The sequence below is a fragment of the Aethalodelphis obliquidens genome, unplaced genomic scaffold (genome assembly GCF_003676395.1).
Source record: "Aethalodelphis obliquidens isolate GAN/ISIS:26980383/991018 unplaced genomic scaffold, ASM367639v1 scaffold10, whole genome shotgun sequence".
In the NCBI taxonomy this organism is placed as follows: Eukaryota; Metazoa; Chordata; class Mammalia; order Artiodactyla; family Delphinidae; genus Aethalodelphis; species Aethalodelphis obliquidens.
The window spans coordinates 31,541,572-31,557,048 of record NW_020837954.1 but is presented as its reverse complement, the minus strand read 5'-3'; the positions used below and the strand labels follow the sequence as shown (position 1 = coordinate 31,557,048).

General features: G+C 39.3%; 1 protein-coding gene and 1 long non-coding RNA gene across 4 annotated transcripts in view; one reads left to right on the top strand and one right to left on the bottom strand.

The window, feature by feature from the left end:
- Window positions 1-3,653: 3,653 nt before the first annotated feature.
- The window catches only part of SLC35F4 (solute carrier family 35 member F4), a 29,112-nt gene continuing 17,288 nt past the window's right edge, over window positions 3,654-15,477 (top strand). The window contains exons 1-3 of the mRNA XM_027111364.1: window positions 3,654-4,395; window positions 8,866-9,163; window positions 13,897-14,116. Coding sequence (XP_026967165.1) covers window positions 4,110-4,395; window positions 8,866-9,163; window positions 13,897-14,116 — 804 coding nt within the window. The 5' untranslated portion in view covers window positions 3,654-4,109. The remainder of the gene's footprint in view (window positions 4,396-8,865; window positions 9,164-13,896; window positions 14,117-15,477) is intronic.
- The window catches only part of LOC113622798 (uncharacterized), a 68,405-nt gene continuing 58,623 nt past the window's right edge, over window positions 5,696-15,477 (bottom strand). The window contains exons 2-3 of one of the 3 annotated variants that reach the window (XR_003433662.1): window positions 8,173-8,288; window positions 5,696-6,999 (exon numbers count right to left, since the gene is read on the bottom strand). This is a non-coding gene — a long non-coding RNA (uncharacterized LOC113622798). Of the gene's footprint in view, window positions 7,000-7,202; window positions 8,289-15,477 lie in introns of those variants that run through there. The other 2 variants (XR_003433663.1, XR_003433661.1) reach the window with 2 other exon arrangements.

Sequence of the window (15,477 nt, the reverse complement as noted above, 5' to 3'; positions counted from 1 at the left end):
GAGTAAACCTGACCAAGGAGGTGAAAGACTTACATGCTGAGAACTATGAAACATTAGCAAAGGAAATTAAAGAGGGTTCAAAGAAATGGAAAGATATCCCATACTCTTGGATTGGATGAATTAATATTATTAAAATGGCAATATTACCCCAAACAATCTACAGATTTAATGCAATCCCTATCAAATTATCCATAACATTTTTCACAGAACTAGAATAATCTAAAAATTTATATGGAACCATAAAAGACCCAGAATTGCCAAAGCAATCCTGAGGGGGAAAATAAAAAGCAGGAGGCATAACTCCCTCAGACTTCAGACAATACTACAAAGGTATAGTAATCAAAACAGTGTGGTATTGGTACAAAAACAGACATATAGATCAATGGAACAGAATAGAAATAAATCCACACACCTACAGTCAATTAATCTTCAACAAAGGAGGCAAGAATATAAAATGGGAAAAAGACAATTTCCAGCAAGTGGTTCTGGGAAAGTTGAACAGCCTCATGTAAATCAATGAAGTTAGAACACACCCTCACACCATGCACAAAAATAAACCTAAAATGGTTTAAAGACTTAAACATAAGACATGACACCATAAAACGCCTAGAAGAGAGCATAGGCAAAACATTCTCTGACATAAATTGTACCAATGTTTTGTTAGGTTAGTCTCCCAAGGCAATAGAAATAAAAATAAACAAGTGGAACCTAACCAAACTTACAAGCTCTTGCACAGTAAAGGAAATCATAAAAAAAAAAACTAAAACAAACAAAAAAAAAAACACAAAAAGATAACCTATGGAATGGGAGAAAATATTTGCAAATGATGTGACAGATAAGGGGTTAATCTCCAAAACATATAAACAGCTCACACAACTCAACAATAAAAAAACAATCCAATCGAAAAATTGGCAGAAGACCTTAATAGACATTTCTCCAAAGAAGACATACAGATGGCCAATAGGCACATGAAAATATGCTCAACATCACTAATTATTGGAGAAATACAAATCCAAACTACAATGAGGTACCACCTCACACTGGTCAGAATGGCCATCATTAAAAAGTCTACAAATAACAAATGCTGGAGAGGGTGTGGAGAAAGGGGAACCCTTCTACACTGTTGGTGGGAATGTAAGTTGGTGCAGCCACTATGGAAAATGGTAGGGAGGTTCCTCAGAAAACCAAAAATAGAACTACCATATGATCCAGCAATCCCACTCCTGGGCATATAACTGGACAAAACTATAATTCAACAAGATATATTCACCTCTGTGTTTCTAGCAGCATTATTCACAATAGCCAAAACTTGGAGACAACTTAAATGTCCATCTACAGCTGAATAGATAAAGAAGAAGTGGTACATATATACAATGGGATACTACTCAGCCATAAAAAAAGAACAAAATAATGCCATTTGCAACAACATGGACGTGACTAGAGGTTATCATACTAAGTAAAGTAAGTCAGAAAGAGAAAAAGAAATACCATATGATATCACTTATATGCAGAATCTAAAATGTGACACAAATGAACCTATCTACAAAACAGAAACAGACTCACAGGCAGAGGTCAGACTTGTGGTTGCCAAGTGGAGGGGGAGAGGGATGGACTGGGAGTTTGGAGTTGGTAGATGCAAACTATTACAGGCTATTGCATTTAGAATGGACAAACAACAAGGTCCTACTGTATAGCACAGGGAACTATATCCAGTCTCCTGGGGTAAACCATAATGGAAAAGAATATTTTTAAAAAAAGAATGTATATATGTGTATAACTGAGTCACTTTGCTGTACAGCAGAGATTGGCACAAACTGTAAATCAGCAATATTTCAATTTAAAAAAGTATTATTAAAAAAAAAAAGACATACAGTGGCTGAATGGATCCAAAACCAAGACCTACAAGAAACTCACTTCATATCCAAAGACATAAACAGATTGAAAGTGAGAGATGGAAAAAGGTATTCCATACCAATGGAAATCAAAAGAAAGCCAGGGTAGCAATACTTTTATCAGACAAAACAGAGTTAAAATAGAGTTAAAGTAGAGACTGTTACAAGAGACATAAAAGGACACTACATAATGATCAAGGGATCAATCTAATAAGATATAACAACTGTAAATATACATGCACCCAACATAGGGGCACCTAAATACATAAAAACAAATATTAACAGACATAAATGGACAAATCAACAATAACATAATACTAATAGGGGACTTTAACACCCCACTTACATCAATGGACAGATCATTCAGACAGAAAATCAACAAGGAAACACTGGCCTGAAGTGACACATTAGACCAGATGAAATTAACAGATACATATAGAGAGAGAACATTCGTCCAAAAGCAGCAGAATACACATTCTTGTCAAGTGCACATGGAACATTCTCCAGGATAGATCACATGCTAGGCCACAAAATCAAGCCTTGGTATATTTAAGAAAATTGAAATTATATCACCATCTTTTCTAACAACAACACTATGAGACTCGAATTCAACTACAAGAAAAAAACTGCAAAAAACACTGACATGTAGAGGTAAACAATATGCTACTAAACAACCAATGAATCACGAAAGAGATCAAATAGGAAATAAAAAAATACCTGGAGACAAATGAAACAAAAACACAATGACTCAAAATCTATGGGACTCGGCAAAAGAAGTTCTAAGAAAAAAGTTTATAGCTATACAAGCTTACCTCAGGAAAACATTTTGAATAAACGATCTAATTTTACACCTAAAGGAGCTAGAAAGCAAAGAACAAACAAAACCCGTTAGTAGAAGGAAATAAATCATAAAGATCAGAGCAGAAATAAATGAAATAAAGGCTAAAAAACTTGAAAAGATCAATGAAACTAAGAGCTATTTCTTTGAAAAGATAAACAAAATTGATAAACCTTTAGCCAGACTCATCAAGAAAAAGAGAGGGTCCAAATCAATAAACTCAGAAATGAAAAAGGAGACGTTACAATGGACACGGCAGAAATACAAAGGATCATAGCTGCTATGAGCAACTATATGCAAATAAAATGGAAAACCTAGAAGAAATTCGTAATTATGTACAATCTCCCAAGTCTAAACCAAGAAGAAATAGAAAATATAAACAGACTAATTACCAGTAACGAAATTGAATCAGTAATAAAAAAAAATCTCCCAGTAAACAAAAGTCCAGGACCAGGTGGCTTCACAGGTGAATGCTACCAAACATTTAGAGAATAATTAACACCTATCTTTCTTAAATTATTCAAAAAAATTTGCAGAGGCAGGAACACTTCCAAACTCATTCTGTGATGTCAGCATCACCCTGATACCAAAGCCAGACAAAGATATAACAAGAAAAGAAAACCGCAGGCCAATATCACAGATGCAAAAACGTAGATGCAAAAGTCCTCAACAAAATATTAGCAAACCAAATCCAACGACACATCAAAAGGATAATACACCATGATCAAGTGGGATTTATCCCAGGGATGCAAGGGTTTTTCAATATCTGCAAATCAAGCAATGTGATACACCATATTAACAAATTGAAGGATAAAAACCATATGATCATCTCAATAGATACAGAAGAAGCTTCCAACAAAATTCAGCACCCATTTATGATAAAAACTCTCCAGAAAGTAGGCATAGAGGGAACTTACCTCAACATAATAAAGGGCATATATGACAAACCCACAGCCAACATCATTCTCAACAGTGAAAAAGCTGAAAGCATTCCACTCTCAGTACTTTTATTCAACGTATTGGAAGTCCTAGCCAGAGCAGAGAGACACAACCAAGTTGGATTTTAGTGATCAATCTAATGGAAAAGTGTATAGTGGATTTAATAGGAGACCCTGTTGGCAGTCTTACCAGCTAGGAATTCAACAGTCAGCCTTACGAAGAAAAGGGAGGAAGCAGCGTATCATCACTTTGCTTTCCTTGAGGTAAACTACTTGACTGTGATAACAGTTCTAATTCAGAACAGATATGTCAACCCAAACACCATTTTCTAATGTTCATTTCCAGTTAATGGATTTATCTAAAAAGACCCTTTGTCTTAGGGACACAGACCTTGCCAACATAGCATTCTCTTTTTAGGACCCCCTTTTTTAAAATTAGAAATGAACTCAATGAATGTTCCATATATTTTACTGCCAAGGCATTTAAAAATCTGTTTTCCTTCAGGAAATTCTCAAACTGGTATGAACTCTTTCTTCCCAGGTACCTCCAGATCATCAGTTACTCGATGTAAACCGGGAGCCAACTGCCCCAGTTCACACAGTAGCATCAGCAGACAACTGTCCCCTCTGTCTGTCACCGAAGAATCTTCTGCTCCTATTCTTGAACTTCAGAGTCGAGGATCCTCTGGAGTTTGTGGACACAGAGCCGAGAAGCAGAACAGATCAGGTATGCGGGTAACCTCCTCTTAAATAGCAGTACGTTTGGTAAGCTTCTAGCCAGCAATGAAAGATCTCACCCTTGGCACAGAATGTAGAGATGTTACATGGACTCTCAGGAGTGCATGTGGGGAAAGTTTATCAAGTGGGAGGAGAAGGAAGAAAGGAAATGTGCAGATATAATCCATTAATGATGTACGGTGTACAGTGTAGCAGAGAAATAATACCAAAACCTACAATTGGAGGGTTTCACATATGGTTAAACAGTGACTTCTAATGAAGTTTATAAGGAAACTAGTTTTCTCATCTTCAAGATGTGAAAAGCCAGCATCTTTTACCTCAATCCTGGGATTTAGTATTAGCACACTGTACCCATTCTGAGAAGAATAAAAGTACCAGAAAAATCACAGACTCTGCTCTTGTCTTTCTCAGGACTGCCAGTCCTTGGAGCTCTTCTAGTTTTCCCAATTTTACACCTCCTTCACTTCAGTTGTCTCCCTGATCAGCATTTACTATTAAATCAAGACCTTTGGCATTTCCTCACGACTGCCTGACCACTTACCAACTCCTGGGTTACTTGGTTACTGGAATTGCTAGATAAATTACCTTAATATATCCATGGGTTTCCCAGCAAACTTATCATTTTAAAATGCAGCTGGGTCCATTAGGCTGCTGCCCAATACTGTTACATTTTGGTGGTGGACATCGTACTGCCTTCCCCAGAGATGCTCTCAAGCTCTGAGTCCATACTCACTTGCTCTCATCATATGACCACACTTCTACTTTCCTGAAAAGACTAAAACAATTGTGTGCTAAGAGATGCTTTCCTCTCTGCCTCAAAGTGTCTCTGTTCTCTTGTTTGCTAATTTGCTAATTACCATCATTGTGGGGACCACCTTTGATTTTTGTGTTTGCTACCATTCTGATGTTGACTCCTTCTGCATCCATGATCACCTTCTCTCCATCTCTTCCACCTACATTTTCAATCTCTCCTTCTCCATTTATTCTTCAGCTTGGCCAGCAACATATTAAAATCTCTTGCATCCTTAAAATCAATAGTGACAACGCAAAAACAACAAAATACTCTATTCAAAATAAGTGGGTAGTGAAAAAAAACCTGAAAAAAAAAAACCCTCAAACTTTGAGAACACTAGCTTTAAAAAATAAACAGAAGAGAGGGCTTCCCTGGTAGTGCAGTGGTTGGGAGTCCGCCTGCCAATGCAGGGGATACGGGTTCGTGCTCCGGTCCTGGAAGATCCCACATGCCGCAGAGCAGCTGAACCCGTGAGCCATGGCCGCTGAGCCTGCGCGTCCGGAGCCTGTGCTCCGCAATGGGAGAGGCCGCAAGAGTGAGAGGCCCGTGTACCGCAAAAAAAAAAAAAAAACAGAAGAGAAATGGTAATTCAGGGGACTCAGGTAAACAAAGGTATAGAAGAAGTGTGAAAGCCTCTTGTAGGGTCCTACTTATCTGATAAGAGGTTTTATACGAGAAAAGATTTTTTCAAAAAAAACCAATATTTTAAAATGGAATCTCAGCAACTATGGACCCCAAGGCTAAAACTCTTTTTTTAAAAGTGAAGAAAATCACATCTTAAATCTTCAGAAAGTTTTAATTGGCTTTAATAAGTCACAGTAATATTCTTATCATCCCAGTTATCTTCAGAACAGTATGTTCCAGTTAACTAAATATGGTTAATAAATTTGCCCTACCTATCATATACAGATTACAAATCTTAAAAACTGTACCGTTAAAGACCACGTGGGAAAAAAAAAAAAAAGACCACGTGGGGCATGATTTACTCTTTCTGTAATGATTCAGAAGACATTTGGGGATATTCCTAGACACCAAAAAGAAAAGAAAAAAGGAGAATAATCTGAAGAGCAGCTCACCATTCTTTCATGAACGTTATGGTACTTAACCTCAAAATGAAGCCCACGAGATACATATTATCGCTGTTTGACAGAGAACCTAAGATGGAATTAAACATATACTCAGGGCCATCCAATGGCAGGACTAGGACTTTCACTCATGCTTCCAAATTCCAGTGGCCTCTACCATCAATTTGTATGACTCCAATCAAGGTTCATAGAAGTGGATGGAATTCCTGGTAAATCAATTTTAATGATATATACAAAACAATAAATCTAAGCAGGACTCTAGAAAATCATGCTTAAAATGGTCAGAAAAATAAAAGAACTCTGGAGAGCCAATCTTTCTATGGTATCTGTAGATAGTAAAAGAATTGTCAACAATTCAATTTAGTTAGCAGAAGAAAGAATGAGTCAATACTAGGTGGGGATTTAGGTGACTGTTGGTGTCATCAAAAATATTCTCCATGCTCTGACGGTGGTACAGATGCAATCTTCAAAGAAGGTGACCGTGAAGGCAGATATCAACTCAAAGGGATACTTAAAATCTTTGTAGAATCGTTCCTCCTTTATAAGCTATTCCCTGAGAATAATGTGATCTGAAGTGTAGTAGAGTACACCTTGCTCTTAATATCACTTCTATCAAACCTCATGCAAGACTGCCATTCCTGCCAGGAAACAGAACTTTTTCTCCAAACCGTTTCTGAAACTTCCAGTGCTTAAACGGGGAGCTCAAGCCTGAAACCTAGACAGAATCAATATTCAGAATAAAAAGTTTAGACCTTGGAGTCATACTGTCTTAGGCTCAACCTTGAACAACCTTTAATACGACTCTGTTTTTTCATCTGTAAAATGGGAATAATACCTACTTAATTGGGTAGGCTCGTGTTCCCTTCCCAGCCTTCCAACACCAGAGTCTCTTATTCCACCCTCTTATACATTTTTGTCTTTTCCCTTTACTCTCTGTGTAAGCCACATGGTCATAGAGGGAATTTGCAGAACTGTTATGAAGTATAGTCTGTACACAGCCGAGGGAGCTGGCTAACATACTTACTGACTCATCTCAATGTCACTGCATCATGGGAGCTTCTCCTAATCATTATGCCCGCCTCCTCTTAACAAGTGCTTCTCCTCTGCTTCCATGTGGCCTTGTATCTGCCACACTTGGCCCTTATCATACTGTATTAGATGTGTTCTCTGGCCTTTGTCTAGATTATGAGCTCAAGTCTTTCTTGTTTGAACCCCTGGAACCCGACTGTCTAACTCCTGGTAGTCTCCATAGGACTTTGTTGAATAAATAAATAAAAGAATCCAGTCTTCATCTTCTGGAGGCCTAGGTTCTGAGAACTCTGTTTATGAGACTTGGAAGTCATGTAGTAATTGCTGTATTCATCCTTACTTGGTTTATATTCTGCAGTGAAGAATTCACTTTCAAATCTTGCTACCCACTTTCCCCAAATAATTATATCAGGAAGCCTTAGCTGGATGAAAGCTTTACCCCAGTGGGGCAGTCCCACCTGGGTCATTAAGCAGTGTGCACACATTCAGCAGGAGAGCCAGCAGGTTCTGGAGAGGAAAAGTGAGAAACCATCCACTCTCACTTGCTATCTGTGGGCTGCACCACTTTCTTAACCCCAGGATAAGCCTTACGCTTAAAGGAGGTCCCTGGAGACACAACAGAATCTTGCAGCCAATTCTGCCTCCTTTCCGCCAGGATTCTACTATCTGGGGACTCAGGGTGACCACTGTTCCCATTAAATTTCCTGACAGGTACATAAATTCATTGTGTTGAACTTGTTTTCTCTATCAGGGCAGAAGGCCTTTATGATTGTCACTTTCAGAGAGCTTTGACTATTTTAGTGTGAAAAAATGCTACTAAATTTTCTTAGTAAATGTAAAAATACAAAGCAGAACTCACTGTGCTCCCAGAAACATATTAAGTCGTAATTTGCTCCGAGATGGAAGGTAATTTTGTGCAGTCCAGACTTGCTCTGTTTTGGGGACACATCCTTTTCAACTTAATAGTCATCTTTGCTGCAGTTAAAAAAAAAAAAAAAGCAACTCAGTGGAATATAACAACAAATACTTATTTCTTGTTCACATTTCACGTCAGCAGACACAGGGTTCTGCTCATTCTCCCACATAGACCCAAAGAGCAGCTTCTTTTTGGGATTCTCCATTCTAGTGGCAGAAAGGAAGAGCTAGAGAGGTAGTGGGACCCTGTGATGCCTCTTGAAGCTTCTGCTGAGAGGTGGCATACCACACATCTGTTTACGTTTGATTAGACAAAGCAGGTTACGTGGCCAAGGCCAAAGCCTTTGGAGCTGAACTGTGTAATGCTCTCACAAGGAAGTGGGGAGGGTACACCCAGGAACAGAGAGCATCCACCGAGTCCATGAGCATCGTCATAGCCTGGATAGGGGTCCAGATACACACTGTACCTTACAGAGCAGAGACTCCAGATTCCAGACAGAAAATGAGCTAGAGTTATCTGTCTCTTCAAATGACGGCAGGAGAAAAAAACAGAACACTGGTGATTCTACTGTCTGCCTTTCTGATTGTTGTTTTATAACTTGATTTCCACACATTTGTATTCCTTTCCTGTCTGCAGGGGATGATGGAACACAGACTCATCCTGAGGATAGCAGCCAGGGAAACAGAATCAAGGCTCGCTGCCTATCCTGTACGTCTGTGGTTCTGAAGGCCATCTGGGGACTTTTGATCATCCTGTCAGTGTCATCGTCTTGGGTTGGAACCACACAGATTGTAAAAATTACTTATAAGAACTTCTACTGTCCATTTTTCATGACTTGGTTTTCAACAAACTGGAACATTATGTTTTTCCCAGTCTATTACTCTGGTCATCTGGCCACTGCTCAAGAAAAGCAATCTCCAATGAAAAAATTCAGGTAGGTTTCATGTTAAATGGCCAGTAGGAGATGGTTTGAAATAATTTCATGCAAATATGCGTAATTTCATCTCTGTGGAATATGAGTTGAGTTGAGGAGTGTGGAGAGGCAGGATCTAAGGTCGGTAGTAAACATATTAACACGAGGAAACAGAATCGGTACCACCCCAAAAATTATTAAGTGTCTACAACATGCCAGGCCCTGTGCTGGTGCTTTTGTGTATCTTAGCTTATCAACCATCATTGGTGGTAACAGCCACGTTTTAAGACGGTGTTAGTTATCCCCATTTTAACACAAGAGGTAATAGGTTTGGAGAGATTCAGGGACTCGTCCACGGTCACACACTTATAAATAATGGAACCCAGATTTTAATTCAGATCAGTTTATCTCTAGCCACGTTTTAAAAGAACAACCCAAGATCTCGAGCCCAGAAAAAAAAAACAACAACAAACTGTATTAATAAGATTATTACAGAAACATTTGCTCAGTATTCTGGACACAGTGGTGTTATAGCAGATGAAATGACTTGGTCTCAGGTAAAGGGAAGTTTGGCCTCGGGATGGTTTAAAGGATGCTGTTCTTTGCTGGCTAGGAGCACAGAGAGTCTTGTCTGTTGGTTTGCTAGCCATGAACTTGATAGCGCCGTGGTTCTAGTGGTTGCTCGGAGCTAAACCTGACTTCTGCAGCCCCATCTTGGGGAGATCAGGAAGCTGGCAGACATGTCATCCAGCCCTGCACAGCACTCAAGGAAGGGAAAAGCAGTGTTCGGGTCAAAGTCCTGTGCTAACAGACAGCTTCTTGAAAGGAAAAGCCAGAACTAAGGAATAACTTCCAGGACGGTCACTCTGATCGCCAAGAGAAAACAGCAGTCTCGACCTCAGCAGACGGCAGTGGGAGAGCGACAGTTTTCTTCACCCACTTACTGCTCCTCGGCAAAATGACAATAAATTTGTATTGCAGGAGCCAAAATAACCTTTCTTTCTTGCCCTTTTACCTAATGAAAGGAAGGAGTGACTGTTACCATTGATGCATTATAAGACTGTCCTTGAAAACTTAAGACACTGTGAAGGCTTTAATCTTCAACTTCCAATTTATCACCAGCTTGGAAGTGCCCGGGAGTATTGAAGTCACCCTGTGAGCTGATTTTCCACGTGTGTCCATGAACGTTCAGCTGTCATTAAAGAAACAAAAACCAATTCAAGAATGATAAATGTTTTCTGGTTTGGAGGAAAGAAAAAAGCCTTATACCTGTTTGGGATTGCTAAAAATACTTTCTATTTCTTCCCATCAAAGTAGACATGATGCTGGGGCATAAGATCTTTATTAATAACAATATTTAATACATGATTGCAAGGGACATGATTATCAGAATAAAATTCTCCCTGTTTGAAAATACCTCCATTTACCCATAGCATGTGTTCCTATGGTTTAGACACACGTGCTGATAAAAACAGCAAAAGTTTAGTCTGGGAAGTAATACCTCAGAACACCTCAAAACAAGCCAAGTCAGTTTTATTGAAGAGAATACATTTACAAGAGGCTCCTGCTGACAGAAGTGTTGTTTGGGGAATGAGTCTCATCTTCACCGCATCTCTCATGCTGAACTAACTCTGAATTTAGTGAGACCTGTAAGTTGACAAGACACCTCCTCCTGTTAGTGCCTAGTGTGAAGTTGCGCATTTCTGAAACTGAATCAAAGAGCTTTTATTGTCGAGCAGAAAACATTATGAAAACCCCTCCACGTGAGAGGTAAACATTGCCAGAAAATGCTGAGATCCTTGATCTTTTCTCCCTGTAGACTCGTTAACACCATCTGCCAAGAAGACACCCCCTGAAGCTCTCGTGGCAGAACAAGGGGAAAATATAGTATATAAGACTGAAAACAGGATTTGTCCCACAGCGCCAGACCCTATACCTATTTCCTCCTTTTCTCTTGAATGCTATGAAAGCATTTCCAGTCTTTTTCTTATCACTACCATCAAAAGAATTTTCAGTAAGGTATCAAATCTAGGTGGTAAGGACTGTTCATTTGGAAGTAGTTTTTGATACGTCAATCATTCCATTTACATACTATCAAGAGAATTCAATTGCCTCAGGTGAATTTGAAATTTAAGAAGAGAAAAATTATATACCATAGTTTTGATGGTATATCAGAAGGGTATCAAAGGGTAATTTCTTAAGGGAAAAAATCTCTAGAAAGCATGAAACTAGAGCCAAAGATAAATTTGCCATGTGTCAGGAAGCTATGAAATGTGCTTAAGATGGCATCTGACATACAGAAAGGGTTCCATAACTAATAGCTGCTGGAACAATGATGAGCATAGTTACGTTATTAGTGTCCCCCGACTTCTAAGCTTCTTTCCAAGTTTTGCCTCCTGTCAATGCCTCTTGTCTAGAAATTCTGATCTCATCATCCCAAGGAGAGACCTACTATTGTTATTTCCTTCTCCATAGAAATCCATCTTTTTTTAAAAAAAAAAAATCACATTTCCCAGCACTTACTGCTTAAATGGCAAAAGGTTTTACCCAGGTGAACTGGCGTTTGAATGGAGAGCATTTTTATTAATTCTTGTAACAGCAGTGACAAGTGGGGAGAAGGTTGGCAGTGAGACGAGAAGGGAAGAAGAAAGGGTAACAAGGAGGAAGCCAATACCTGGGGGTCAGGATGAGCCAGGCCAAGAGCCTCTGCCGGGCAGCAGCCCTTTGCCTGGGGGGACTCTCCCCATCCATGTGCCTCCACTGGCTTCCCCATGGGGCAGGGTGTTCCCTCTCCTGAATCCAAAGTCTTTGCTGGAGAGCACTCTACCCAGCATGATGGTGGGCTCTGGGAAGGAAGAACCATCACTGGCTAAGACCAGTGATAAGAAAAGAAATACTTTAATCAGAAATGGATTTGTTGTGGTTCTTAATAAACGTGTATTTTAAAGGACATTTAGCACTTATAGATGTCAGCATAAACCCACGACTCTCCACTCCAGCTCTCCCTGGCAGACTTCCTCACAGAGCAAATCCCTTTGTAAGTACAGAACACAAAATGTGTGCCCAGTTGCTCTATGAAAACTGCTGCTTGCTCTGTGTGTAACTCTGATTTGAGTATCTCAAAGGTAGGGCTTTAGAAAGGCCATCCATTTTATAATACTGTAAATCAACTACACTTCAGTAATACAAAACAGGCCATCCATTTTATAATAATGTAAATCAACTACACGTCAATAAAACAAAACAGAGAGGCCATCCATTTACCTGTGTGTGTGAGCACGTGTAATTTCTGTTTACTTTGCAAAAGGCTTTGCCGCTGGCTTATTTAGTCCCTTCATTGATGTTTTGTCTCCTTCAAGTTAAAATTTAGCTTTGGGAATCCCATTTCCATTTTACAAAAGTCTTTCCATGTTGGTTGTCTGCCACATGAAAGTAAAGTCACCACATGACTGTCTATGTGTTCAAAACGCATTTTTAACCTTCCCAGAATCACTGGCCTATGATTCCCTGTGCTCTCAGCTGCTTGGAAGCAACGTTTACCATGAGACTTGATTTTGAAAGCCGTATCCCTGTGCTTGGAGCCTCACCACTGTGTCACGCCCTCCCCCCATGTGGTCCTCCTATGGGGTACATTGCTTCATACATGGGAGGCAAACACTGGCTGGAGATTACTTTGCTTTGCAATACTTTGAGGCATAATTATTTCTCTTCAGAAAGAGCTAGAAGAGAAACCAGAAACTAGTATTACATAGAGCCATTTAAATAGATTTATAAACATTATAAATGTGCAAATATGAAGAACTTGTTGCTTTAAACAGAATATTTATACTACTCTTGAAAATACAATGCCTGGCACAAGATAGTTGCCCAATGAATGCTTGAATGTTCACGTACAACTGAGTGAAAACAATAAAGCTGAATTTTCAGAGCCTGTTTTCAGTCCATAATCAAAAAGGCACTGCTATTCTATCACTTTTGATGTTGCCTATATGTATCGCTAGCTTCTACATTTTGATTAAAACAATCCTTTGGGCTAAATAATCAATTTAGTCAGAAACCAAGCAAATCAAAGATTTAACTGAAATGACTATTTTTACACAACGAATTCAGACAATTCCTCCAGAATGGCCAGGTGTTTGTACATAAATGCAACCTGAATTTTATTTATTTATTTTACCATTTGGGGGTTATCACAGATGCTTCCTTCATTTTTTTCTGCCTTAAAAATGCTAGAGGAAAAGGAAATTTGTCCATTGGGCAGACATGTCAGAAAAAGGCATAAAGTTTTAGGACTAATAAAATCCCAAGCTGTGCATATGCCTACACATGATACGTGAGTCTGCATGTGGTCTGTAGCCCATTCAAACAGTACGAACTATCTTCACCCTGTTGTATTCGTCCACTGGGAAAGAATCATCTGTCTCTTCGAATAGCTAGTAATTCCAGCAACCATTCATTTCTGGACTTCTCCGGGCTTCTCTGAGAATGTTTGGCAACAGCAGAATGGCTACCCCCAGGAATCTCCAGAGAATGGGTAGGAAAGGCTTAGCTCTGTGCCTGGGGAGATGTGGACTCCTCCATGGAACCCTTTGCACTCACAGCCCGTAGGTGGCAGAACTGGGTTCAGTAGGTTCCACAGATGAATGATGGGTCTTCAGGGTTTGTGCTCTTGGCTAAAAATGGCTATCAAGAGTTAGTCTACACAAGATGTGTTAAAATTAATACCTGACTATTAACCTCTATTTCTTCTCTAGGGAATGCAGTCGAATTTTTGGTGAAGATGGTCTGACACTGAAGCTCTTTCTTAAAAGAACTGCTCCCTTTTCTATTCTATGGACTTTGACTAATTACCTGTATTTACTGGCTTTAAAGAAGCTGACAGCCACAGATGTCTCTGCTCTGTTCTGTTGTAACAAAGCCTTTGTCTTCTTGCTGTCGTGGATCGTGCTGAAAGACAGGTTCATGGGAGTGAGGGTAATGGCACACTTGATTCAATGCGTAAGGCCGCATTTAATCATAGATCCTTGGTATCAGGAGAGCTGCTTTGTTTTGTGGAGTTTCTGCAAAACTTTTCCCATTGGTTCTGAGTACAGATTGAAATTTGAAGTTGCATTAGGACGCCCAGGCAGTTACAACATCATGAGACGATAAAGAGATTGTTTCCATTGGAATCAGACAGCTGATTTCAACAGGAGGCACTCAGGGAAAAGAAGTTCTTTTCTTAGAATTAATGGTGTGATCAACTCCTTCCGTCCTCAGGAAAGAAGGGTCTGAGAAAATTAGCCACAGTAAAGATTATGATTTGCTTTTTTTTCCAATCAACATATGTTGGGACAACTCCCTCATGTCTTTTCCCCCCAGAGATGGATTTAATTAATATTGGTGGAAGTAGATAAGGTTACCAAACAGTAATTAAAGTCACCAGTAATGGCACGATGCTTTTAAAAGTGGCTATATATCTAGTGTGACTAACTAGATATGGAACTAAAAGCAATAACTCGTACTTTGGGGTACAAATCCTTAATTGAACTGCATTAAACTTCCACCAGCCACTTCAGTTCTGAGTTCATCCCTTTCACAGGTAACATGGATTTAAAAATAAAATTTTTTTTGTATGCCTGATCTTTGTTAGATTGATGGAAAACCACGCAGATGTAAGGAGCCAGACCTCATTCATATAATCTGGTATGCCACCATGATGAAAATATTGAGTAAACAGTTCTTTGAAAGGAAGTCCAAACGAATAGCCTTCTTCCAGAAGATAAACATCACACAATTATTGTTCTCCGAAAGAGATGTCCAAGACTGGATTTGAAACACGTTTTGCTATCAAAATATTGCTCTTGTTGCAATGATTCCAGGGTCCTTGCCCTGCTAAATGCTGAAATTCATGTTTATATTAGAGAGAGTTTGTGACAGGTATCATCCTGAAAACTTCATCTTAATAGCTAATTAGCTGATTCTGGTTGTATCTTGGGAAATGCTGCTCAGAAATTCAGAACTGAAACTTGACATGAACAAGTGAAAAGCTACAGCAGAAGACAACACAAGAAACTGAATCAGTCCATGATACCATTAAACTATACCAGATGTGGTCCCATATTCATTCTCCATAGCTAATCTTAGATTTCACACCCAAAGGGCTTAGCATCATGTTTTCACACATGGAGCATTGGTACTGTCTGTCCACCATCACGTGCCCTGACAAGTACTTGAGAACAAGAACCTTCTTTACATTGCTCACTGATCCATTCAGCTTGGGCTACATAATTTGTGGAAAAGTGAAAATGCAGGCCTCCTGTTGAAAAAAATTGTGACTAGGGCTTCCCTGGTGG